Source organism: Prionailurus bengalensis, chromosome B4 (assembly GCF_016509475.1).
Source record: "Prionailurus bengalensis isolate Pbe53 chromosome B4, Fcat_Pben_1.1_paternal_pri, whole genome shotgun sequence".
Classification (NCBI taxonomy): domain Eukaryota; kingdom Metazoa; phylum Chordata; class Mammalia; order Carnivora; family Felidae; genus Prionailurus; species Prionailurus bengalensis.
In genome coordinates, this window is record NC_057358.1 from 39,643,385 (window position 1) to 39,669,633 (window position 26,249).

At 39.1% G+C, this 26,249-nt stretch overlaps 2 protein-coding genes across 6 annotated transcripts in view; one reads left to right on the forward strand and one right to left on the reverse strand.

The window, feature by feature from the left end:
- The window catches only part of AKAP3 (A-kinase anchoring protein 3), a 48,637-nt gene extending 40,777 nt beyond the window's left edge, over positions 1-7,860 (reverse strand). For 2 of the 5 annotated variants that reach the window (XM_043564186.1, XM_043564183.1), the window contains exons 1-4: positions 7,785-7,860; positions 7,104-7,325; positions 5,126-5,254; positions 2,042-2,146 (exon numbers count right to left, since the gene is read on the reverse strand). The gene's annotated coding sequence lies outside the window, so the exon portion shown is untranslated. Of the gene's footprint in view, positions 1-2,041; positions 2,147-5,125; positions 5,255-7,103; positions 7,759-7,784 lie in introns of those variants that run through there. The other 3 variants (XM_043564182.1, XM_043564185.1, XM_043564184.1) reach the window with 3 other exon arrangements.
- NDUFA9 (NADH:ubiquinone oxidoreductase subunit A9) overlaps positions 7,859-26,249 on the forward strand; it is a 37,413-nt gene continuing 19,022 nt past the window's right edge. The window contains exons 1-5 of the mRNA XM_043564191.1: positions 7,859-7,995; positions 15,158-15,328; positions 15,688-15,785; positions 19,808-19,899; positions 22,339-22,480. Of these exons, the coding sequence (XP_043420126.1) occupies positions 7,947-7,995; positions 15,158-15,328; positions 15,688-15,785; positions 19,808-19,899; positions 22,339-22,480 (552 nt within the window). The 5' untranslated portion in view covers positions 7,859-7,946. The remainder of the gene's footprint in view (positions 7,996-15,157; positions 15,329-15,687; positions 15,786-19,807; positions 19,900-22,338; positions 22,481-26,249) is intronic.

Here is a 26,249-nt window from a genome sequence, read left to right on the forward strand (position 1 = left end):
TTCTCCCACCACAAGCCTCCATCTAGCTGCTACCACTGTCTTCTTTCATTTGTTGCCACTTGTCATGAAAGAATTGCTTATACTTGCTTTTGGCTCACCTCAAAATTTAGTGTAATAGCCCTTATTCTTATATTCCTTGCTGTAGTCTTGTCCACTTTCCATACCATTGCATCTTATTTGATAGTCTTCAAAAATATGGCCAATTATCATAATATTTGTCCACTGCTAATCTACAAGTATGAGAAGCTTCTCTTTGACCTCTTTTTCCATGCCAGATTTCCATTACCAGGCTTCCATACTGAAGTTCCCTGCTTTCACTACAAACTTTGCTTACATCTATACTTCTCAATAAGGTAGAATAAGCCAATATTTCCTCTCTAATGTGCCTAAAAATTTTTATTAAGCAGATATACAGATTCATATTTGATTTGCACAAAACAAAGCAAGTATTTAAAATTGTTATAAGTTGTTTTAAACTGTTACAGTAAAGTCCAAAAGCTCATCCTAATTTTTTTTACAGTGAAATTACATTTTATAAAAATTTGCTTGAAATAAGCATTATTAGGGGTTGAATAGCTGGTTAATTGGAAATATTTGTTTTAAAGGACTTTGGGCAGTGGTGGGGGTTGACATCTTCCCTCAAAATTAAACCAACACAAATAAAATACAGATTACACACATGACTTAAGCTTACTTATAAATGGATTTATTATTCTTGTCATAGAGAATATTATGGGTAATTATTAAAAAGAAAATAGGGGTCCCTGGGTGGCTCAGTTGGTTAAGCGTCCAACTTCTGCTCAGGTTATGATCTCGTGGTTGAGGAGTTCGAGCTCTGCATCGGGCTCTCTGCTGATAGCTCAGAGCCTGGAGCCTGCTTCAGATCCTCTGTCCCCCCTCCCCCCGCCCCTCCCCAGCTCATTCTCTCTCTCTCTCTCTCTCTCTCTCTCTCTCTCTCTCTCTCATATAAATAATAAATAAATAATAAAACAGAAGACCTTTTAAGAGCTACTTGTCCTTTGTTCCCACAAGGATTTGTACGTATTTTCATACCCCAATCACTAATTCAGATTCCTGAGTTAGGGACACAGTTTCTCTTACTCTTCCTGACACTGTAATACAATAGATTCCTTGGGTAAGCAATGGGTTCTCCATCCTGATTAGACCTTAGAATCACCCAGAGAGCTGTTTAAAGATACTGACTCAGATACTACCTTCCAAAGAATCTTATTTCCTTTTTTAAGAAACATTTTTAAAATGTTTATTTATTTTTGAGAGAGAGAACACAAGCAGGGGAGGGGCAGAGAGAGAGGAGGATCCAAAGCGGGCCCTGCACTGACATCAGAGAACCTGATGAGGGGCTTGAACCCACAAACCGTGAGATAATGACCTGAGCCAAAGTCGGATGCTCAACTGACTGAGCCACCCAGGCAACCCCCAAAAATCTTATTTCAATGGTTTTGGGGTGGGGAAACTTAGACATTGAATTTTGTAAAAGCTCGCTGGATGATTCTAATATACATCTGCATAAGAATGAGAATCCCTGGGCCTGGGTTTATCTGGAGAGATTCTCTCTGAGAAAGACTGGCCAGCTCCAGAAAGATAAATATTTATTCTTTTCATTAAAAATTTCTACAATTTCCTAAAGTTCTTTGGTATCTCATTTTAATAGTTTTCTTTTAACCCTAACAAGGGAGTTTTTAAAGTCTATGAAGTTAAGCCTAGTATGGTCTCTCAGCAGCTATTATATGCTAATATCCTTATGCTTGAGTCATTACCACGAATAAAGGAATGGATATTACTATTACTTGGACAAATAATGAGAAGACTTAGAAACAGGTTGCTCTGGACTGTTGACAGAACAAGTGAGAGTCAATAGCTTACCTCTCAATCTCCAGTTGATATTTCATCCTAATGAATTGCTTCTAATAGAAAATGACAAACTCAACAGGATCTCCTAACTTATTTAAGCTATATATCACAATTAAAAAGTAAGAGTGAAAATTAAGTGCAAAAGCAAGGAAATTATGTGATCACTTACTCTTACTGATGACAGGTTCTGAGATACGAGGAAAGCTCTTGATTAATTTGTTGTCTTCACTATCCCTAAATTTACCCACCCCTCCTGCCATGAAATATAAGGGATCTGCAATGGAAAGACACAGATAAAAATGACTAATTTTACATATGAACCCAATTGCCCTTATTACCAAATAATGATTTTGACTTACACATTATTTTTCACATGTAGCACACAAGTCATGAGCACAAAATGACATTCAAATTTCAAGTCCAGATCTTATTCTGGGTGCAGTCTGATGGTTCCCAGATGACAAAAAAAGGTTCTATCTTTTGGCCAACAGTTCCTGAAATGACTATTATTATTCTCCACTTCCAAATCAGTGATTTATAGCCTTAAATAACAATGACAAAACTAAAAGTTTTTAGGTTAATCTCAAACTTGCTTGATTAGTAAGTCAAAAAATAAATAGCTAGAATGAAGAATAAGTGCCCTGAATTAATTCATGGATCTCAAAACACTCTGTAAATATTCTTTTGAGGACTTAAGAGAAATATACATCTTCATGTTGTAAAGGGGATTTATAGTTAGTTAGATATAACTTCCAGATCAATGATCTTCCTTACACTACCTCTTATAAGACATTTAAATTAGGACATCAGGGCACTGTACTTTAAGACATTAGGGCATTGTACTCTCATACTGGAATATCCACCCAACCTCCTAGTGATGTGTCTCTAAATACCACCCTTGCCTGATAGTTCAGGACAAAGCTTACCCCATCTATGAAATATTTCCTAAATACCTAATTCAATGTGATTGGTCCTCCATCAAGGTTTACGTCATATTTTGCTTCAACCTTTACATCCCATCTAGTTTTTTAATTGCTCACATATAGTTCATCTCCTTTATTAGATGGCTTTCTAAGGGCAGATGCATTTTCTTACTCATCTTGGTATCCCTCATAACTAGTGTATTAAAGTTGGTGCTTAATAATTGTCTGCTGAAAGAATGAATATGTGAATAGTGCCCATTTCTAATTCCAGATAGTGTCAACTGTTTTTTCTTTAATAGGAGAATCTGAGAATAACTCTCTCTCCCTCTCTCTCTTCATATATATATTTACACATATATATGTATATATATTTACACATATATATGTGTATATATATATATAGTGGTTTATTAACAGACTCTCCTATCCCAATAATACAAATAAATCAGCACTTCAAAAGTGCTCTTGAACTTCTTTCACAAACAGAAAGAACATATTTTAGTCACATGTATCCAGCAAACACTTCCACCTAGATGTACTAGCATTTTTTATTGTGTTTTCTATGTCTTCTTGCGTGTTTATCTGCATCCATGGACCTTTAGACTATATATATAGTACTAAATATATTACTATATACATAGTATACATATATACATGTATATGCATACATATATACATAGTATACACATATGCATAGTATACATATACAATAAGTACATTATATTACTATATACACAGTACTATATATATGTATAGTGTATATATATGTATAGTATTACTATATATATAGTACTATGTATATAATAATATATATGGTACTTAAATATCTTTTGATGGTAATATTCAGACTTCTAAATCTGTATATATTTTTCATAATAAGATGGAAAAGAGGGAAGGAAACTCTAGAATTTAATGGAGCCAATGAATGGTGTCATAAATTTCTTATGCTTAAAGTTGGTGAACAATACCCTGGAGTTAGGGTAGGATGTAAAAGACAAAACAAATGCTTTGTATTATCTATTAAATTTGATGAGGAAAGATAGATAACTGTATACAATGTATAGACAAATGGACCCTAGAAACCATTCTAACAACCTCATTTTACAGATTAGGAAACTGAGGCTCAGAAAGGGAGTGTTAAAAACAATGGACATACTACTTTAAATAATACAGGTTAGCATCCTGCAAGCTGTGAAATTTTTCTATGGCCAATAGAGGGATCCTGCAGCCAATAGAAGGGATTTTTCTTAAAAGTGCCAATGTGATTGCTGCCTCAATACTAATTGAGAAGGAGTGCAAATCATGAATACCAGCCAGAGAGGGCATAACACAGGGGTTTGGTTATGGTTGCTGTACTCCAGACCATAACTCTATCTCAAGACTGTTTTCTTCTGTATCCATCATAAGCAAGAGGCTCCTGTTTACTCATGGTTCTTAAAGTAACAGAAAAGCCCAAACTACAGACAACATATATGAAGCAGGGCTGATACATATCATATTAGGTTTTAAAGTTCATTCAACCAAGTTTCGTAACTAGTTTTAAAAAGGAATATATTCAATTATATATATTCTGTTTTTCTGTCTTGCTGCCTTCCTCTAAGTGCCTGGAGCATTGTACACACTCAATAAATTTGGTTATTGTTGACATCAGTTACAATTGATTTTGTTTAAGGATAAGAAGTGTGTGTGTGTGTGTGTGTGTGTGTGTGTGTGTGTGCGTCTTTTTCCCTTGGTGATACCATTCAGTGTTAAGCTTCTCTGTGAATCTCCTCCACTTTCATTTTCCCTTAGTTTCTTCCTCTATTGCACCATAAAGTACAGACACTTCCTCCACATGGCTACATATTGTCTAGCTAAGGCTTCAGAAATAATAGTAGAGAGAGAATGAAAGTAGAGGAGATTCGGGACTCAGAGCTACACCAGTCTGATTTTGCTATTAGAGCACTGGGGTTAAAAAACAAAAAACAAAAAACTTTTGGAATAGCTACACAATGAAAATAAGTCAGCAGGTAGTCAAGCTTCCAGTCTCATTGTCAAATTGGGAAGCAGGGAGTAAGAGCCCCTCATGATCCCAAAAAGATGGCCAAGGAGATCTGGTCAAATCTGCAACAAAATAAAAATTTCAGCAGTAAAGATGGTAGCTTTAGCTGTAATGCTACTGAGTGAGAGGCTTATTTATTCCCAGAAAACTGATGCAAAAATTAAAACTGTGCAAAGAAGGAGGCTGGGTTGAATACTAAAAGTTAACCATCGCTTGTCACTGAATTCTCCTTTTTAACCACAGAGGCTCAGAAAATGGGCTGTTTTATCAGTCCAGTGGAATTTCTTACCTCTGTAGCACTGGAATAGTGAACCACAGAAGACTCCAGTGATGCCCAGTGAAGATGCTGGGATGTTCTTGCTCAGCTCAAGATCTTGTTTCCTCCCCCAGCCTTCCATGTACCTCCCCCTTGTTGGGACTGAAGAGTGACATCAGAATCACAACTGGTGATATCATTGTCTCTATAGCAACAGTAGTGAAGCTACCAGAAACTGAGTTGTCAAAGGACAAGGGGGATAGGTGAAGATACACTTCAAGGCTCTGATGCTTAGTTTGGAAGGACTGGGCTGGCTTGCTTCCAATTATTTTTCTCCTTTAAGTATCTAATTTAGGAAGGGAATACAGGACGGGGAATTTTACCAATGGGTTGCACTTAAAACAACAGTGTTATGTACAAACAAATTCAGATGGGTACAGAGAAGAAATAAAACTGAGCATCTGCTAATTTTTTTTATACAAAGCCCATGGAATCATTTCATTTTGTGGACTCAGCCTTGACTCTGTTATAAGCATCTTACCTTTTGTAATAATAATAATACATTTGCAGATATTTTGCCCAAACTGACCATTTCAGGGTTATAATTTTGGTTTTGATGGTCAGATACAATAGCACTAATCCTTTCTCTACAATGCCTTGACCTGAGAATGAGCTGGGATAAATCAGACCAAGAGGCATTTGATTGGCAATTTCTTTCCTTGAGGAGGACTTTATTTTTAGTACATCCCCTTTAGAAATGTTATCCTAGGTACTCTCAATTAATGACTCCATATAAGACTGATATGTAGTTTCTATGAAACAAGAATCTTGATCAAGGTCACAAGATAAAGTTTACAACTGTTAACAAATTCAAAAGTGACTGACTTGTTTGTTACAGGCTTTCTTCAACAAGGTTATTTATCTGTTGATGATTTTTTTATACTGCCTCAGTTTTTTCATCTTTAAAATAAAGAAATTGGGCTTACTCATGTCTTACATCCCTTCAAGTTCTAACAGTCTAGGATTTTGATACTTCAGTGGTATTTAAATAGAACTTCATTTACATGCATACAGTATTCTGCAGTTGAGAAAGCACCGTCACACCCATTATGTCATCTGATCCTCACAATAACCTTTTGAGGTAATAGGGCAGGTATTACTTCCCCTGTTTGACAGGTGTAGAAACTTGCCCAGGTCACAACTATTAACTGGTAAAGCTAGAACTGGGATCTAACATTCCGAGTTTTAAGTCAGTGCTTTTTGAACAGTATGCCACCTTGAAACTAGTATTGAGAACATCAATCAGTGTTTGACTTGGAAATGTAAAATACCATACTTGGCATGTTACACAGGTGTTAGGAGGATGGTGATGATAATGGGGTCTGTCAACTTTTCAGAACCAGTTTTTTTATAATCATATTGACCCCAGAATCAAATATCAGAAAATTTTAAGCGCTGGGTGAAAACTGGACGAGGCCAAGAGATTTAAGACTGTGTAGCATTTTTAAACTTCTCTGATTTTCTTCAAAAGTTTCTTTCCTCTTGCAATTCAATTTGGTAGATTGAATTTCACAACCAATTTTACAAGCCTAATAACCTCTGCTCATTATGGGACTTTTGTCCATCCAAGCAACTCGCACTGCTTTCTTCCTAAACACACACACACACACACACACACACACACACTCATCAAAAAACAAACAAAACCCCAAAACACTGAAAGAATTACCAATCTAGAAAGATCCCCCAACTAGTTTGTTTTCTGATAAGCCCAAGGCAGATGTTTCACAGCAGTTTGCTGTCTCCTACTCCGAGATCTTGAACGACCAAAATAGACTAGTTAAAAAAGCCAAGTACTTAATCTTTCTGGAATCTCCTTGGAGTCTAGATACCTCTTTCTAAAACAGTGCAGATTCTCAAATTGGTCCACAGTTAAAAAAAAAAATTAAGAACCACTGTTCTAGAGTCATCTTGAATTTCCTTCTAGAAAAATGTGCAGTGGCATACGTACCCACTAGATTTTACTTAATATTTCAGGAGGTTCACAGACTTCCTTAAGTCCACTCATGAATCATACACCAGGATAAGGATACCTGGATTCACATGTCAGTTGGTGGTAAGTGCTTTCATATATAAAATAGCAACGAAGAGACTGATGGAGTGATGACCACCTTGGGTGTCAGAGAAGTTTTCTTCGAGCAGAAACTTGAGCTGGAGTTTCATCTAAGTGAGCCTGCCAGGCAAAGGGTACAACAAGAGCTAAGTCTCCGGGGAGAGAATGTGCACGAGTTCGACGTGCACAACCTCATTTCTATTTTAATTCCTCCCTTTCTCTTCGTCCCTGCTTCACTCCTTTCTTTTCTGACTTCTCCTCTAGACCCTGGTTCTCTCCTTCGAGAACTTCCCGAGCGCAGGGGCCGCGCCTCTACTTTCCCCTAGTCTCACCAGAACTTCTCTATCTGACATTTTCAGGAAATAATGAACTGAACTGAGTCAGGAAAGCTTGGCTCAGGCAGCTCGGGTTGTGCCATTTTGTGTGCCCTCGAGCCAGTCACTGGCAGACTCTGAACTTCACATTCCTTGGTAATGAGATTATCTTTACGGTCGGCTCCAGATCTGAGATTCTGACCCCCAAATTCTTCACTTTCTATTTCCCCTTTTTGCCCTCTTTTCCATGTACCCTCCCTTGTACCTTGCTCTTCTCCCCAGTTCCCTCCAGTTTACACCCTATCCTAATCTCTGACCCGCCCCTTCTTTTCCCGTTGGCGCCTGCGCAGCAAGGCGTGGAAGATTACTTTTGGCCCAGCTCAGTAGCCGTAGCCAGAGCGCCGGTTGCGGGGGATTGTGGGAGAAGATGGCGGCCGCCGTCCACCCTAGGGTTGTCCGAGCCCTGCCAATGTCACGTAAGTGTCACCGGGAGCAGGGGCTCCCTATCGGGATTCCGAGATGGGGATCCGAAGTGTTGGGAGTGGTGCCGTGCTGCAGCGTTCATGCCGACTCCCAAGGCACCTCGGTTTTTCTAGGTCCGGAACTGCCTGTAGTTTCTGCTTTCCTTTTCCCCTCCCCGGCTCACATATTAAATTGTACACTTGGAAAGGGGTCTGTGCTGAGCGAACATGAGCAACGGGAAGGGAAAAGAAGAACGTGGCGTGGGGGGGAGGGGTTGTAAAGGATCGAAAGAATGAGTTCTGGTAGAGTTGGAACGGTTTGAGGTTATGAGACAAGTGTGTGTGACCGGCAGCGGGCCTTTTGGGCCCCCGTGGGGGGAAGAATCAGAAAAAGATGGGGGGAAAAAGATAGTGAGAGAATGTTCTTAATGGATTGACTGTATAATCTTGTGCAAACCCTTAATCTCTCTCAAGTTGAGATTCTTCCTGTTACAGTGGCGGTAATACCACAACGTCAGGGAGTTTCTGAAACGGTTAAAGTAACATTTATAAAAGCATTTTCTAAGTCCGAGGCATTTCTGCGGATGTAGAGTGTGTTAGGTCGAGGCACTGAGGTCTGGGGGAGCGAGGGATGCTGGAGAGAGAACCAACAGTCAGGAGTTTAATGGAAAGAAGAGGGAAGAAGAATAAAGGATATCTAGTGTTTGTCTAAGCGTTGTTTATTTTTCCTTCTATTCTGATTGGATCTGCTGTCACGGTCCTCAGTTTGAGAATACAGTATTTATTTGCTCTTACAGACACAAAAGGAGGCAAGAAAAGCAAGGAAATTGGAAATACAGTTACGGTTCATTATCATTCTTCTGCCTCCATCCTTTCACAAATTTGACCCAATCAGCCTCCAAAAGTTGTATTTTTTCGTAGTGTATTCTAGTCATTACCAAATATTGTTCTCAAAATTAGCTGCATGTTAGAATAATTTTTAATGCTTTTAGAAAAAATAGAAATGGGGACTCATTGCAGAGGTATTAAATCCGAATTTTTGAGATCGGCTTCTTGCACCTTAAATTTTAAAAAGCTACACAAGTAGTTCTGATGTTTAGGCTGAGAAGCAAGTCAGAAGTATTTGGAGGACTTTTTTAGTTTTACATCTTGGGTAAGGCTTCTGCATACTACTGGGAAGGTGATTGGTTCACATCATTTATAGTGATGGTTTTGTAGTCATGACTTCTTTGCAAGACATTTGTTGGTTCTTGTCAAAGTATTACATTGGTGTGACATAATGTAGATCATGAATGATAATAACTGCTATTGGTTGAGTATCTGCTGTCTGCTATCCACAATCCTAAATATTTCCATAAACATTTTCACTGTAACGTACCCCTTTTAAATTGAAGCCATTGCTTGTGCTCTTAACCAGTATGCTTTATTGTCTCTGGTAAAATAAGCTTTTGCATAAACTCTGGAGAGGCAAGTCTAGTGTGTAACATAATCAAAACACTATAGAACAGAACTGTGTAATACATTATATATGGTGAAATGTGGAGAGACTATTAAGTACCATAGGAAATCAGAAAAGGGAAATATTGTATCATTTGAAGTAATTAGATTGGAAGACCAGTAGAGAATTGCAAAGCTTCCACTGATTTTTTAGGGTTGTTACAATCTGGAAAGTCCAGAGAAGCTGGGTATTTTCCTGGCACGGGCATAGGCAAGGACAAGGTGGAATCACAAGAATTCACAAGAATGGAATCACAAAGTACTTAGAAGGGAGTGAAATGACTACCTATAGATCTGGAGTAGTAGAAAAGAAAGTTGAATACATTAGATGGGATTAAATAATGGAGGCCTTTGGAAGTCCAGCAGTTTAGACCAGTGGTCTCCAAAGTGGGTTTTGTAAGAGGAATCAGTGGCATACAAAAAAGTGGTTTCACAGGATGCCTGGGTGGCTCCAGTTGACTAAACATCTGACTTCTGATTTTGGCCCAGGTTATGATCACATGTTTTTTGGGATTGAACCCCGTGTCAGGCTCTATGCTGATAGTGCAGAGCTTGCTTGGGATTCTCTCTCCATCTCTCTCTGCCCCTCCCTGGCTCCCAGGCATGCTCTCTCTCTCAAAATAAATAAACATCCAAAAAAAATGGTATCAGAACTTAAGAAACATATTTAGTAATAATAACAACAATAGCTAACATTTCTGTAGTTCAAACTATATACCAGCTACTATTCTAAGTGCTTTAGTATGTTTTATAATGTACACAACATATTGGTACTACATAGAATGTATATGTAATTTATAAATAAATAAACAAACCAATGCAGTGTGCAAGCAAATGTGTTTGGAAAGATTGGTTTAATATTACAGTAATTTAAATATTACAGTAAGAAACCAATATAGGTTTTTGAGCAAAGGAATATAATGAATAAAGGATATTACTCTCCTAATGGTGTTCATAATATGTGGAAGAAAATAGGCTGGAGCCAAACAACTTATATTTACTTATTGAGCACCTATTAGTGCAAAACACTGTGACAGGTACTTACTCATCTATTAATTTTCATGTCAACCCTCTAAAATGTAAGCTCCCTGAGGCCAGGCACTTTGTCTTTTTTACTGTGCTAGTTACAGTTTAGAATAGTGCTTGGTTCATAATTTTTGGGGAAAAAAAACCCAAATAATTAGATGAGGTTACTGTAATATCACCTCAGGGATTTTGAAGTAATAACAAATGAAAGCATCTGTTACTCATAGAGAGCTTAACATGTGCTAGATAATGTTCTAAATACTTTATATACATTACTCTAATCCTCATAACAACCATTTGAGGCATTATTAATTCCTTGGCTGCAGTCATTTTTCACAATTTATTAACTGTCCTTTGTCCAGTGTCCTCATTTCCTTCCTTACTCATCATTTTAAAAATTCCCTTTTATAAATTCTCAACTTCCCAGTGCATCTGCCTGTGGCATTAAAAAAAACAAAACAAAACAAAACAAAAAACAAAAAAAAACAAGCTTACCACATATTTCTTGCTTACCCCTGAGCAGTAGAGAACTGAACTAGGGAAAACTCCAAACTGACTTATTTTAAATTCATGAATACAAACATCAAGTAGATTTTCAGTACTACATTTTTTCAAAGAAATTTGCTTTCCCTTTCTCTGTAATGATTATTTACCATTGCCAATCTCCTAAAACTTCTAACATGTGCTTCTCTCTCATTCTCAACTTAACCTAGAAATCAGCAGTGTCAGGGGCATGGGGTGGCTCATTCGGTTGAGCATCTGACTCTCCATCTTGGCTCAGGTCATGACCCCAGGGTCAAGGGATTGAGCCTCATGTTGGGGCTCACACTCAGCATGAAGCCTGCTTGGGATTCTCTCTCTTTCCCTCTGGACCTTTCCCCTATTCTCTATCTCTCAAATAAAAAAAAATAAAAAGGAATTAGATAAGAACAATCTTTTTCTCCACCATAAAAATCTAATAGCTGAGCTGCAGTAATTTGCAACTTTCCTTCCTGTTAAAGTGGATGAGCTCCTTTTGTTTTGATCTGAGGCTAGTTCCTTTGCTTTGCAATCCATCCCATCCTCAATTACCTGTGCATTTCCTCCCATGAATCATTAATGTTTCCCCTCTACCAGCTCATTTCCATCAGCGTATAAATATGTTATAATAGCTCATATTTAAAAAAAAAATCCTTCCTTGTCCTCATGTTTCTCTAGTCCTTTTTTCCCCATGTCTCCTCAGAAGAATCCTCGATACTCTTTTTCCCACTCCCTTGCCTTTCATTCTCTCTTGCCCTCTCCAGTAGACTGTCATCCCCACTGCAATAAAATTGCTCTTATTAAGGCCATTCAGAACCAACATCTTCTAGATCTGTGGTCCTCTGTCCCCATCCTACTTCACTTTTCAACATTTGACAGTTAACTCTTACCTCTATCAATCACTCTCTTCGTTTGGCTCCTACCATTTCCTTTTTTTTTCCCCCCCTTCCCTTACTGGACTGCTTTTCATTCTCCTTTGCTGGCTTTTCAGGCAAATCACTTAACCTCTCCGAGCCTGAGTTTCCTCATCTGTAATCTGACAGTAAAAATTGTATTAAATAAGACAATACCTACTAAGCACATAGAACAATGCCTGGCATCGGGTAACAGCTTTGTAAGTTTTGCTGTTACTATGACAGTTATTGTTGTGTGTCGGATCTGCAGTGTTTGTTTTAACCTTTCAGACGCGTGGTTTCAGACGCTTTTCAGTAAGCTAGGTTTGTTTTAACCTTTTTAGTGTGGTTTCAGATGCTATTCAGTAAGCTAGGCTTTTTGTGTAATTTCATGCTTTTGCATAGGGAAAAACCATGGTTTCTGGGCAGAGTGCCACTGAGGGTCTGGTGCAGAAAATAGACACAGACTTACTTATTTACTTTCCTTCCTCCCTTTCCTTCCTTCCTTCCTTCCTTCCTTCCTTCCTTCCTTCCTTCCTTCTTTTTTTCTTTCCTTCCATCCTTCTTTCCTTCTTCCCTTTCCTTCCTTCCTTCCTTCCTTCCTTCCTTCCTTCCTTCCTTCCTTCCTTCTTTTTTTCCTTCCTTCCTTCCTTCCTTCCTTCCTTCCTTCCTTCCTTCCTTCATGCCCAATACAGAGCCCAACTTGGGGCTTGAATTGACTTTTTTTTCCTCCAAACACAGATTTTCTAAAGCAATTTCTGTTTGTTTCTTTTAGCTTTCCCCAAGTTTACAAAGCACTAGTGCTCTTGGTAAGCAGTTTGTTGATTGGAGGTGACGTTTATCAGCACTTTAGACCTTTCAGTTGTTTTTTACTTACTCCCTTAACATTAGGTAACTTGCTCTAAAACTGCCCTAATGAGTTTCAAGGCACTTGAAAATTGACATGTATCCAAAGGAGTTTTACACTTCTGCCAAATGAGGAATAGTTAACAGAACCTAGGATGTGTAACCTGGAGAAGACTTAGTAGAGATATCGTTGCTACACTTAGGTGTAGAAGAGGGATTAGATTTGTCCTTTGTCATTCCAGAGGAACATAGGGATCAACGCTACTGGGAAGCAGCCACTGATCTCCCATGTGGTGGAACTTGCTCACTATTGGATGGAATGGGTACGATCTGCCATGGGAAGTGGTGTTTCCCAGCCTGGCAGACGTTCGGGCTAAGGCCACGTAGTCTCCTTGCACATATAGACTGGGTGGAGAAGATGTAAAGCACTGATGCAGGAACTTTGAGGATCAAGAACTTGAGTGTATGAAAAAGAAATAGTGAGAGGTTTGACAAATCACTATTAACCTTTCCAAAGTTCAGAAATCTTTTCTCAAACACTCCTTTTGTCATTACTTTTGATGATTTTCAATAGTTTTATATTAAGTCTGAACTGTACGCTTTTTAAAAAAAATGTTCTACACGAACAGTCCTCTACCTCCAGCATATATCATCAACTTTATTTTTCATTCATCATCAGTTTCAGAGTCTGTTCCAGGTAAATCTTCTGTTACCTGCACTGGGCTTATTCATTTCCATCTCTACATTGTTATATGTGTTACATGTTCCACATGGAAATCTGTTGTTACTCCTCTTTAAAACCTTTCTCAAAATAGTTTATTGCTCAGTAGGAAAAACCGACAAATAACCCAATTAAAACATGGGCAAAGAAAATATACGGAAGGCCAACAGGTACATGAAAAGGTACTCAACATTACTAGTCATCAGGGAAATGCAAATTAAAACCACAGTAAGCTATGACCTCACACCTGTTATAATCACCATCATCAAAAAGACAGGAGATGACACGTGTTAGCGAGGATGTGGAGAAAAGTGAGCCCTTGTGCACTGCTGTTGGGATTGTAAAGCAGTGCAGCCACTATGGAAAGCAGCATGGAGATTCCTCAAAAAATTAAAAATAACAACTGTACAATCCAGCAATTCCACTTCTGCTAATATATATTCAAGGGGAGTGAAAACACTAAGTCAAAAAGATATCTGCATTCTCATGTTTATTGCAGCATTATTTACAGTAGCCGAGACGTGAGAACAACCTAAGTGTCCATTAGGGGATGAACAGATAAATAGATTGTAGTGTGTATATGTATATATATATATATATATATATACATACACACACACACACACACACATATATATATATATACACACATACATACACACACACACACACACACACACACAGAGGAATATTATTCAGCCATAAAAAATGAGGAAATCCTACCATCTGCTCCAACATGGATCGACCCTAAAGGCATTATCCTAAAGTGAAATAAGTCAGACAGAGAAAGACATATACTGTGACATCAAACCATCATGCCATATGCCTTGAACTTACACAGGGCTGTATATCAGTTCATTCTCCGTAAAACTGGAAAAAAATAAAGGCCCCCCAAACCTACTTTATCCAGGAATACTTCCTCATAATTATCTGATTTATTGCTCCCTTCCTTGCATTCTCTCAGTGCCTTTCACTGTGGAGGTTTCTACTCTCTTAATTTTTAACTGTTTAATTTTTTTAATGTGACTTAAATATTGTATCACAATATATTGTATATTGTATCCCATAGGGCAGGGAGTTTATAGTTGACCTTTGAACAATGCAGTAGTTAGGGGCACTGACCCCCTCCCTCCCCATGCAGTAAAAAATTCATGTATAACTTTTGACTCCTCCCGAACTTAATCACCAATAGCCTACTGTTTACCAGAAGCCTCACTGGTAACGTAAAGAACTGATTACCATATTTTGTATGTTTTATGTATATGTATTATATGTCGTGTTTTTACAATAAAGTAAGCAAGAGAAAAGAAAATGCTATTAAAGAAAATCATAAGGAAGGGAAAATACATTTATAGTACTGTGCTATATTTATCAAAAAAAATCCTCATATAAGTGGACCCATGCAGTTAAAACCCATGTTGTTCAAGGATCAACTGTACTTTCTAATTTTTATATATTTCCTTATGACGTATGGATTTTTTGTTGCAGCTGTTTGTGTTTATTATTGCTGTAGGCACTTACATTATAACTTTTGGTTTAAAAGTTCATTTTAAACTTAAGTATTTGGAAGTACTGATAGCAAAATAATGTTACAAGTTTCTAGGAAAAGAGGTTATTCATACTCACTTTTATATTAACGTTTGCCACTTTTTTATACTCTGGGGTTTTCTTTAAGGTTCTTCTATTACTGCGAGAGCCGTAGCTGTGTTTCATGGCCCTCCTCATCGCCAGCTTCATCATTCACTCATACCTCATGGGAAAGGTGGGCGTTCTTCAGTCAGTGGGGTTGTGGCCACTGTGTTTGGAGCAACGGGATTCTTGGGCCGATATGTTGTCAACCACCTTGGTAAGTATAGTTCCTTGAGTTCAGTATGCTCAGTGCCACTTATTAGGGTTGCCTAATGAAAACCATGAACCATGTTTCTTTTCAATTTAACAGTGTTACAAATTACTTGTATCTTGGATTTATGTAATTTTGATCTGCTGTATGTTAGGAAGCATTATCACTCTTCCTCTGTAGGATGTTGAAACAGGAATGGGGTCTCTGAAAAGTTATGGCATCTCTAGCAGGGCAAAATATGTTTTTGTGAAACATGATTTCCATTTACTTGTCATGCTGTAATTTAAATATTTGCCAACTCACTGTTGTATAAAGTATTCATATTATGTTAGTATTGATCCTTGTTTCAACCCGTTCTTTTTTAGGACGTATGGGGTCACAGGTGATCATACCCTATCGGTGTGAAGCATATGACACCATGCACCTTCGTCCCATGGGTGACCTAGGTCAGATTATCTTTCTGGTAAGAGTCTGTGTGACTGATTGCTGATTACTGGAGTTGACTGATGTAAAGTACTGAGGTCATTTTTAGGAGAGAGAGGCAGTATAATAAAGCAGCAGTTTCATCTCAGAATGAACCAAGGGCATCCTCCATTTACCTCATTCTTATAAACTCTTATCTAGCAGTTGGCAAATGTCATTTTCTGTAAAAAGCCAGTTGGTAAATATTTTAGCCTTTGTAGGTCATAGGGTCTTTGTCATGATTACTCAGCTCTCCCCTTTTGCCTGAAAGTAGCCATAGATAAAATATAAATGAATGGGAGTGGCTGTGTTCTAATAAAATTTATTTACAAAGTTAGACTATAGGCTAGATTTGCCCATGGGTCATAATTTGCTGATCCCTGCTCTAGGCCCCTGCCATCCAGTATGGTAGCCATTAGCCACATGTGGCCACTGAACACTTGAAATGTGGCCAATCTTAATTCAGATGTGATGTAAGTATAAAATACAATCAAATTTCAACGACATAGTACAAAGAAAATAATATAAGTCATGAATAATTTTTTATACTTACTAAATATTAAAATAATATAAGCGGTATATTTGGTTAAATAAAGTATATTATTAAAATGAATTTCGCCTGTTTCATTTTACTCTTTAAGAAAAAAGTTTTTAAAATATTTATTTATTTATTTTGAGAGAGAGAGACAGAGAGACAGAGAGAGAGAACATGTGTGTGCTTGGGGGGAGAGGCAGAGAGAGGGAGTGAGAGAATCCCAAGCAGGCTCTGAGCTGTCCGCGCAGAGCCTGATGTGGGGCTCGAACCCACGAACTGAACCATGAGATCATGACCCGAACTGAAACCAAGAGTTGGATGCTTAGGCAACTGAGCCAGCCAGGTGCCCCTAAAGTTAAAAAAAAAGAAATTTTAATGTTGATTTACTTTTGAAAGGGAGAGAGAGAGAGAGACAGAGACAGAGTGTGAGTGGAGGAGAGGCATAGAGAGAAAGAGACACACACACAGAATCCAAAGCACTCTCCAGGCTCTGAGCTGTCAGCATAGAGCCCAATGTGGGCCTCAAACTCACAGACCATGAGATCGTGACCTGAGCCAAAGTTGGATGCTTAACCAACTGAGCCACCCAGGCGCTCCTCATTTTACTGTTTTAGATGTGACTAGTGGAGAGGTATCTGGGTGGCTCAATTGGTTAATCGTTCAACTCTTGATTTCGGCTCAGGTCATGATTTCCAGGTCGTGAGATAGAGCCCCGCATCGGGCCCCTGTGCTGGGCATGGAGCCTGCTTAAGCTATTCTCTCTCTCTCTCTCTCTCTCTCTCTCTCACTCTCTCTCTCTCTCTCTCTCTCTCTCTCTCTCTCTAAAAAATAAATAAATAAATAAATAACAATAAATGTGAGAGTAGAAAATTCAGAATTGCCTATGTGCCTTATGTTATATTTCTGTTGGACAGTGCTTCCGTAGACTGAAAATCACACATACGGTGTTTTATGACTCGCTTCCTTGGCACAGACTTAGCTTAGAACACTGCTTGCTGTGCCTTCCCTGTTGTTACTCTTTAATCTGAAGGTTCTTTCTTTGGGCCAGTGGTTGCCTATGGGGCGAGGCAGGGGATACAGGGTAGGGGAGACCCTTCAATGCTGTGATTAGAAATGTGTGGGCCTTTATGGTTGCCACAATGACTGGTGATCATACTGATTTATTAGCTAGGGACCAGGGATGCTAAGTAGCATACAGTGCCCAAGGCAGTCCCTTTCCACAAAGAGCTCTGTTGCCCCAATGTCTATAGTTATCCTATTGAGAAACACTCTGGATGCTTCCTCTCCTATTCTTCTGCCTAAATTTTCCTGTGTTTATCATCCTGTATGGAGTTGAGCTCTTCCATTTACACACTTTCCCCTCTTTTTTTTTTAATTAATATAATTTATTGTCCTCAGTTCTCAGTATTTGAGAGTCTCTTATGGTTTGCCTCCCTCCCTCTCTCTTTTTTTTCCCCTTCCCCTCCCCCATGGTCTTCTGTTAAGTTTCTCAAAATCCACTTTCCCCTCTTAAAGAATATTTGGTAAACATCCTTAAGATCTCGGATACATTCATTCAGAGTATTTGTGATCTCTCTTACATTTTTACTTTTAATAGCTTTTCATTTATTCTTTACTGAAAGTTCACAAGCTAAGTATAATACTATATTGGAAATTTCTTGTTTCTATAAAGTGTTTTTCTTTTCTAAAATCTTAATCTTCATGGTATTACAGTTACAGGAGCTTAGCTTTTCTCCTGTTTCTTTGTGACTTGAGATTATGGGTCGCCTTGTCAGTCCTCAGAGTTAAAGTATTTCGCAAATAATAGGTGAACACTTTGACTGGCTTACACATGCAGAGTCATTGGAATTGAACCATATGATGTATATTCCATTTTTACCACAGGTATTTAAGCTTTGATGAGTAAGACCACAGGGAGCTCTCAGTCTTAAAAGAGAGTATGGAGACTAAACATATAACTTTGAATGTAATAATGTTTACAAAAGGGGAAGTACAGGAAAGGTAAAACAGGGGAGACTTCACTGTTTATTTTTGAGAAGGATGGACCATACTGGGTGTGGAGCCCTGATTTCCCTGCTTTGGTCTCCATTGGAAACTTCTGTCTTAATGGCCACTTGGTTTGCTAACCTGAGTGTGCTCCCTGGGCCTCATCCCTGGGAATTTGGTTTCCGTTTAGTTCTTTCTCTCCAGGCATCCCTCTTGGGCCTTTCATGCAGTTATGCACCAATCTCTTCCACTGTGAATCTTCTTGGATTCTTTTTCTTCTCCCTGTGCCATCTTTGCTAAAAAAGTTTCAGCTCTAGTATGTGTAGTACTGCTGTTTTTGTTGGGTATGTCACACACTGTGCAACAGATTTTATGTCTCTTTTACATAATCTTCATAGCAAACATATGAGGTAGGTTGTATTTTCAAATTTTTTATTTTTTATTTTCAAATTTTACATGGAGGTTGGAGAATTTGTACAGTTTATAAAAAGGCAAATGGAATTTGCATTCCTGTCTGACTCCACAGCTATTAATCTACACTTCTCTTGTCCCCCGCCCCCCCAAACACACACACTTCTTCGCTTATAACTAGTTCCTCCTTCTGAGAGCTTCATCTTTTGCTCTGGAATCGGATTTCGGTAGCCATGGCTCTCTTTTCTAAATTGCACAGGGATGTTAGTGCACCCCCTCCTGCTCACTTCCCCCCTCACCTCCCTCCCCACTCACTCTTACGTACACCTTAGCATTTGACCCTAAGAAACTTCTTACTGCTTATTATTTCCCATTCAAATGCTTAAAAAATCCAATTTCATTTTAAAGTAGAAAATGCTGTACCTTTGCTAGGGGTTATTTTGGACCCGAATCGTCGGTCTGACTATAGTCTGAATCACTCAGAACTTTAGTTCTACACCAAAATCTGCCATGGGCTCAGCCTGCACTTTGGGGCAGGTCACACCTCCCCGAGTGTGCTTGACATGTCTTTGAAGTAGAAATGACTAGATCTGGGATTGTGAAGAGGAAAGAGTTAAAAAGAAATAAGAAAATAGTCACGAAGGCTCCCATTTTAACATTAGCCTTTAGGAGATAGTCCTCCTGTCTTTAGTCTGTAACTGGTTGCCACCAAAAGGGAAAGTCCATTTTCCTCCCAAATAATCCTTGGTCTTTGGCTGTGTTTCAGGAAGGGAGATTTGGTAACTAGAATCCCTTACAAACTTGCTGGGGACAGTTGGGTGGCCAAAAATGGATATGCCCCACTAGAAATGAATATTGTCTTTTCTAATTCTGTCATTTCATTACCTGAATGAAATAGATGTTCTTTGACCTATTTGTCTCCAGGAGAGCTAGAGAATCAGCAAGGAGTTCAGACCTCATGACCGTTTTTGTTGTAATAAATGGAGCCTATATAAAATGGTACTAAATTCTCACTATATCAGATGGCCTATTTTGAAACGTGCCAGGGGGGACCCCTTATGTTTTCATCTGACCGGCTACTGTTTTTCTAGGAATGGAATGGCAAGGACAAAGATTCTATCCGAAGAGCAGTGAAGCACAGCAATGTGGTCATTAATCTTGTTGGGCGAGAATGGGAAACCAAGTAAGTCTTTGGCTTGATTTTTCTTTTTCTTTTCTTTTTTAAAATTCAAATTCAAGTTAGTTAACATACAGTGTAGTATTGGTTTCAGGGGCAGAATTTAGTGATTCATCACTTCCATGCAACACCCAGTGCTCATCCCGACAAGTGCCCTTCTTAATGTCCTTCATCCATTTAGTCCATCCCCCACACCGCCTCCCCTCCAGCCACCCTCAGTTTGTTCTCTGTATTTAAGAGTCTTTTACAGTTTATCTCCCTCTCTGTTTTTATCTTATTTTTTCTTCTCTTCCCGTATGTTCATTTGTTTTATTTCTTAAATTCCACATATGAGTGAAATCATACAATATTTATTTTTCTCTGACTGATTTATTTCATTTAGCATAATATATACTCCAGTTTCATCCACGTTGCTGCAAATGGCAAGATTTCATTGTTTTTGATTGCCAAGTAATATTCCATTTTGTGTGTGTGTGTGTGTGTGTGTGTGTGTGTGTGTGTGTACACACACGCACACACCCTCTTTATTCATCAGTTGATGGACACATGAGCTCTTTCTGAATTTGGCTGTTGTTGATAGTGTTGCTATAAACATTGGGGTGCATGTGCCCCTTTGAATCAGCATTTTTGTATCCTTTGGATAAATACTTTGTAGTGAGTTGCTGGGTCGTAGGCTAATTCTATTTTTAATTTTTTGAGGAACCTCTATACTGTTTTCCAGAGTGGCCACTTTGCATTCCCACTTGCAGTGTAAGAGGGTGCCCCTTTCTCCACATCGTCGCCAACATCTGTTGTTTCCTGAGTTGTTAATGTTAGCCATCTGACAGGGATGAGGCAGTAATTATGGTTTTGATTTGTATTTCCCTGATGATGAGCAAGGTTGAGCATTTTTTCATGTGTCTGTTAGCCATCTGGATGTCTCTTGTTTTTTCTTTGCATGTGATGACTTAAGTTTCAGTAGACATTCACTGGGTACCTTCTACTGTCAGGCATTGTAGTTGTCACATTTTTTATTAGTCCATCATTAAGCATTAATATTGAACACCCGTTTATATACCCAATAACACCCTTTCAAGAGGTTTAGTCGGCGGTAAGTCTGGTATGTAAGCAATGTGATATGTTACCCATAAAAAAGCTAATAGAGATTGTGTTAGTATGGTTGGTGTCATCAACTTGACGGAACCACCGGTTCCTCATGAATTACCGATGCTGTGTTTGGATTTGTCCAGCTGGGATGGATTAGGTAGGAGGATTTTGCCTATCCTGCTGTTCGTCAAACTGAACATTGGTTTTTCTTGTGTAAACAGTGTCCTAGATCTGTTCACACTGTTGAAGATAACATGAATATTGGTTTGAACAGTTCTTTTTACCTTTTGTGTGGGTTGTTCATCAACAAATAGTGTTTTAATCTCACAGTTCCGCAACACTTTGTTCACACCATTTTCTTAATATTTATTAAGTTTGATTATCTATGTCTGCCTTAGCACATATTTTTAAGTTCTTTGATTACTTACAGGGTCTTTTTTGACTTTATATCTCCTGTAGTGACTTATAGCAGTGCCTTGTACAGAGTAAGTATTAATCTTATTATGTAATGTTAATGTTATTGTATTAAATTGGTGACTGATTTTTTAGTTTCTTTTTTTTTCCCCCAAGGGAAAAGGATAAGAAGGCCCAAGCATAAGAAGTGGTTCCTTTTTAGCTCCCAACACTTCCCGCCTCCCTACCCAACCACTGCAGCCAGATACCCTTAAAGGGTCTCAGCCTTGGGATTCCTTGAGGACAGAGAATATTATGTGTGCTGATTTATAACTTATGGTGAGGTTTAAATTATGTACAGTAATGACAGTGAGCAGTAAAGTTAAAAAAAATACACACATATATACTATATACATATATATATTTTTTCCTACATATATATTTTGATTTTGGGTTAAATCATTGCCATTTAAACATTTAACTATTATGAGGGTGCCTGGATGGCTCAGTTGGTTGAATGTCTGATTCCTGATTTCAGCTCAGGCCATGATCTTAGGGTCATGGGATCTAGCCCCATGTTGGGTTCCATGCTAGGTATGGAGTCTGTTTGAGATTCATATTCTCTCTCTCTCTCCCTCTCCCTCCCTCCCTCCCTCCCTCCCTCCCTCCCTCCCTCCCCCCCCCCTCCCTCCCTACCTTCCTCCCTCCCTTTCTCTCCCCATCTCCCTCTTCCCCCCCCACTCTCCCTCCTTCTGCCCTTCCCTCACTCATTCTCTCTGTCTCTCTCTCTGTCTCTCTCTCTCTCTCTCTCACACACACACACACAAATTAAAAATAAATAAATAATAAAAGTTTAACTGTTATGAATTCCAGCAATAGTATGGAAAACCAGTTTATCACAGAAAACTTTGAAATCCTGAGTCAAGTGTTCTTAACTGATCCTCCTTTTTTCTTTCTTTCTTTCAGAAACTTTGATTTTGAGGATGTTTTTGTGAAGATTCCCCAAGCAATTGCTCAAGTGTCCAAGGAAGCTGGAGTTGAAAAATTCATTCATGTTTCACATCTGAATGCTGATATTAAAAGCTCTTCTAGATATCTGAGAAATAAGGTAATGACAAGTTGACCTGGGAAGTGGTTCACAGAGCCAGAGTTTCTTGGCCCCTTTGAAACATGAGTTAAGTGAGAAGGGTTTCTCACTGACATTTCCAGAATTAAAAGGGGCTTCTGATTCTCTGTATCCAGAACTAGATTGACGTGTGTGATATGTGTGTGTTGTGTTCTGACAATTTGGTTAAGTGCCCTCTGTTTGCAGGGAACTATGGTAAGGGGCTTCAGAGAAAGAGCATTATTACCTGTTCTCAGAGTTCTTTGACAATGGCTCCAGCTTTTTGACCCACTGCATTTTTTTTATTGAACAAATTATTTATTAAGTACCTACTGCATGCTGCATATTGAATTAGGCGGTAGGCATACAGTAGTGAATAAAATGGACTTGGTCTTAGTCCATATCTCATTTCTAGTCCACTGAGGAAAATAACTCCAGTTGTGCCTGGTGTTGCAAAGTAGAGAGCTGTGCCATAAGAGCGAACTGTGCCATAAGAGCATATAATGGGGGAGAGAGGACATCTATCAGTCAGGTGCATTTAATTGCTAGCATCCGAAAACCCAATGTTAAAGGCCCCGTGTTTCTGAAAAATCCAGCAATTGGGATAGGGAAGCTTAGCCACATTGGTGCCAAGGTACATCAGGGTTTCAGCTTTGTTTCTCTGTGATTCTTTCACCTCTTTCTTTTTGTGTAAGCTCTGTTTCTGTAAGAAACAGAGCTGCTAGCAGCACATCTGAGCCTCACCATTTTCATACTGCATGGATGAAGGGGAATGGGTGTGTGTACTCTGTGCCTGCCTCTCCCCTGGCATTCACAGAATCCTCTGAATCCATGGTTATTTGGAAGGGCAGGGGCTGGGGTTGGAGTCAGTGGTGGGGGAGAGAGAAGACTCCAAGATGCCCAGCCCTGTAGCTTACACCACTGGACAGATGGTGGTGCTGTTGAATAAGGTGAGAAACACTTGAGAAGGACAAGGCTTTTGGACAGTGGTTCTTAGTTGTAGCTGCTCATTAGAATCACTGAGGAAATTTTGAAAAATCCTGATGCCCAGGCTTCACCCTGGCCAATGAAAATAGAATCTCTGGGGATAGACCTTGGGCATTTGGTATTTTTTAAGTCTCCCTAGAGAGTTCCACTGTGCAGCAAAGATTGAGATAGAATATTTACAGAGAAGGAAGCGGATGATCTAGTTTTGTACTCAGGTCGCATTTCAGGTATGTGTCAGTCATCCAAGTCACAATGGTGAATGGGGTTTATGATCCTAGAGCTCAGAAATGAGGTCTGGTTTGGAGATACAAAACCAGTTAATTGAAGCAATGTTTGGGAATAAGATTGCCTAGTGAGGAAGCATAGATTGAGAGAACTTTGGATGGGGCCCAGAGGAGTACCAATGATTAGTGTGCTCTGGTAGACAAGGAGACACCTGTAAAAACCCAAACAAGTAAAAAGACTGAGAAGGAGTAGATGTGGTGAGGTGGGGAAACCAGGAGAGTACAAGGTCATGGAAGCCAAGGGAAGACCATCGCAAGGAGAGAGTAGTTGCTTACGAACGCCATTGAGAAGCTAAGGGAGGTGAGAACTAGAAAGTCACCTTGGATCTGCGGACATGGAAGTCATCTGTGATCTGACCAAGAATGGTTTGGGCGCAGGTGTTAGGGCAGAATCCAGAGCACAGGTGAGCAGAGAATGAGCAGGAGCCGAGGCAGTGGGGATTGGAAGGGCAGGCAGCATGTGTAAGTGGTTTGGTAAGAGGATGGAGGGAGGCAGGCAGCTGGAGGAGCATGTGGAGTTGGGAATCTTTGTCTTCTTTTCTTTTCTTTTCTTTTCTTTTCTTTTCTTTTCTTTTCTTTTCTTCTTTCTTTCTTTCTTTCTTTCTTTCTTTCTTTCTTTCTTTCTTTCTTTCTTCCTTTCTTTCAAGGCCTTGACATTGTTTAAGTGCTGGTGAGAAGGTTCTGGTTAAGAGACTGAGGATAAAGGAGAGAGTCAATTGGGCAGGTTCCTGAGGAAGGGCAAGTGAGCCCTGGAGCATGGGAGGCAGGGCCATTTCCCTGTGTGGTAAGAAAGGAGGAGAATTGTAGGTTTTGTGGTGGGAACTTGAGGTGGTTTTTGTCTGCTGCTGTATTTTCTTTGAATTAGAAGGTGAAGTTGGTTACTGGAAGGAAGAAAAAAGTAAAGGAGGAATCTGAATAGGATAGAGAGTGTTTGAAACTGTCATGAGAGAATACCTAATTAGAAGAAAGCACTACTTGTGGGAAATGTTGAAGATGCAGTTAAAATGGGTGACATGAGTGTATAGTGGTACCAGTTTATGATTTTTTAAAATTCAGGTGTCATTAACATACATTACTTTTGGGCATATAACATAATGATTCGACATAAGTATATATTGAGAGATGATCTCCACAATAAGTCTGGTTAACATCACCACACATATTCAAAGATTTTTTATCTCAAGATGAGAACTTTTAAGATCTACTCTTTGATTAGCCACTTTGAAATAGTATTTTCCTTACCTATAGTTGCCATGCTTTATGTTACATCCCGAGACTTATTTATTTTGTAACTCCCAAGTTTGTTCCTTTCACTTATACCTTGTACCTTCACTCATTTCACCCACCCTCATCCCCTGCCTCTGGCCATCTGTTCTTTGTATCTAAGAGTTTGGTGGCTTTTTGTTTGTTTTTTGGTTTTTTTTATTCCATGTATAAGTGAGATCATATGGTATTTGTCTTTCTCTATTTTGCTTAGCATGATGTCCTCAGGGTCCATCCATATTGTTGCAAATGGCAAGGTTTCCTTTTTTTTTTTTTTTTTATAATTTTTTTTTTTTCAACGTTTATTTATTTTTGGGACAGAGAGAGACAGAGCATGAACGGGGGAGGGGCAGAGAGAGAGGGAGACACAGAATCGGAAACAGGCTCCAGGCTCCGAGCCATCAGCCCAGAGCCCGACGCGGGGCTCGAACTCACGGACGGCGAGATCGTGACCTGGCTGAAGCCGGACGCTTAACCGACTGCGCCACCCAGGCGTAGGTTTCCTTTTTTAATGGCTGAGTAAAATATTCTCTGTGTGTGTGTGTGTGTATCACATTTTTTTCATCCATCATCCCCCGATGGACACTTGGGTTGCTTCCATGTCTTGGCTGTTGTAAATAATGCTGCAGTAAACATGGGGATGCAGATATTTTTTCAACTTAGTATTTTCATTTCCTTTGGACATATTAGCAGAAGTGGCATCACTGGATCATATGGTAGTTGTATTTTTTAATTTTTGAGGAACCCCCGTGCTGTTTTCCACGGTGGCTGCACCAATTTACATTCCCACCAATAGTGCACAAGGGCCCCCTTTTCTCCACATCCTCACTAACATTTGTTATTTCTTGTCTTTTTGATAGTCACCATGCTAATAGGTGTGAGGCGATACCTATTTGTGGTTTTGATTTGTATTTCCCTGATGATTAGTGATTCTGGGCACCTTTTTATACATGTTGGCCATCTGTATGTCTTCTTTGGAAAAATGTCTATTCAGATCTTCTTCCCATTTTTTAATCAAATTGGGGTGGTTTTATTTTTATTGAGTTGTCCGATTATGATTTATTTTCCTCCATCTCTGAAGGCAGGAGGAGTGCATGGCTCAAAGGAGGCTAACAGGGTTCTTTCAGAATTGGGATTTTGCCTGGTGGGTGGAGTCAAGACAAAGGGACAAGGTAATTTACAATATTGGTAAGAGAGTGATTAAAAAGTTGGGCCATGGAATCTAATCTGAGGCAGGT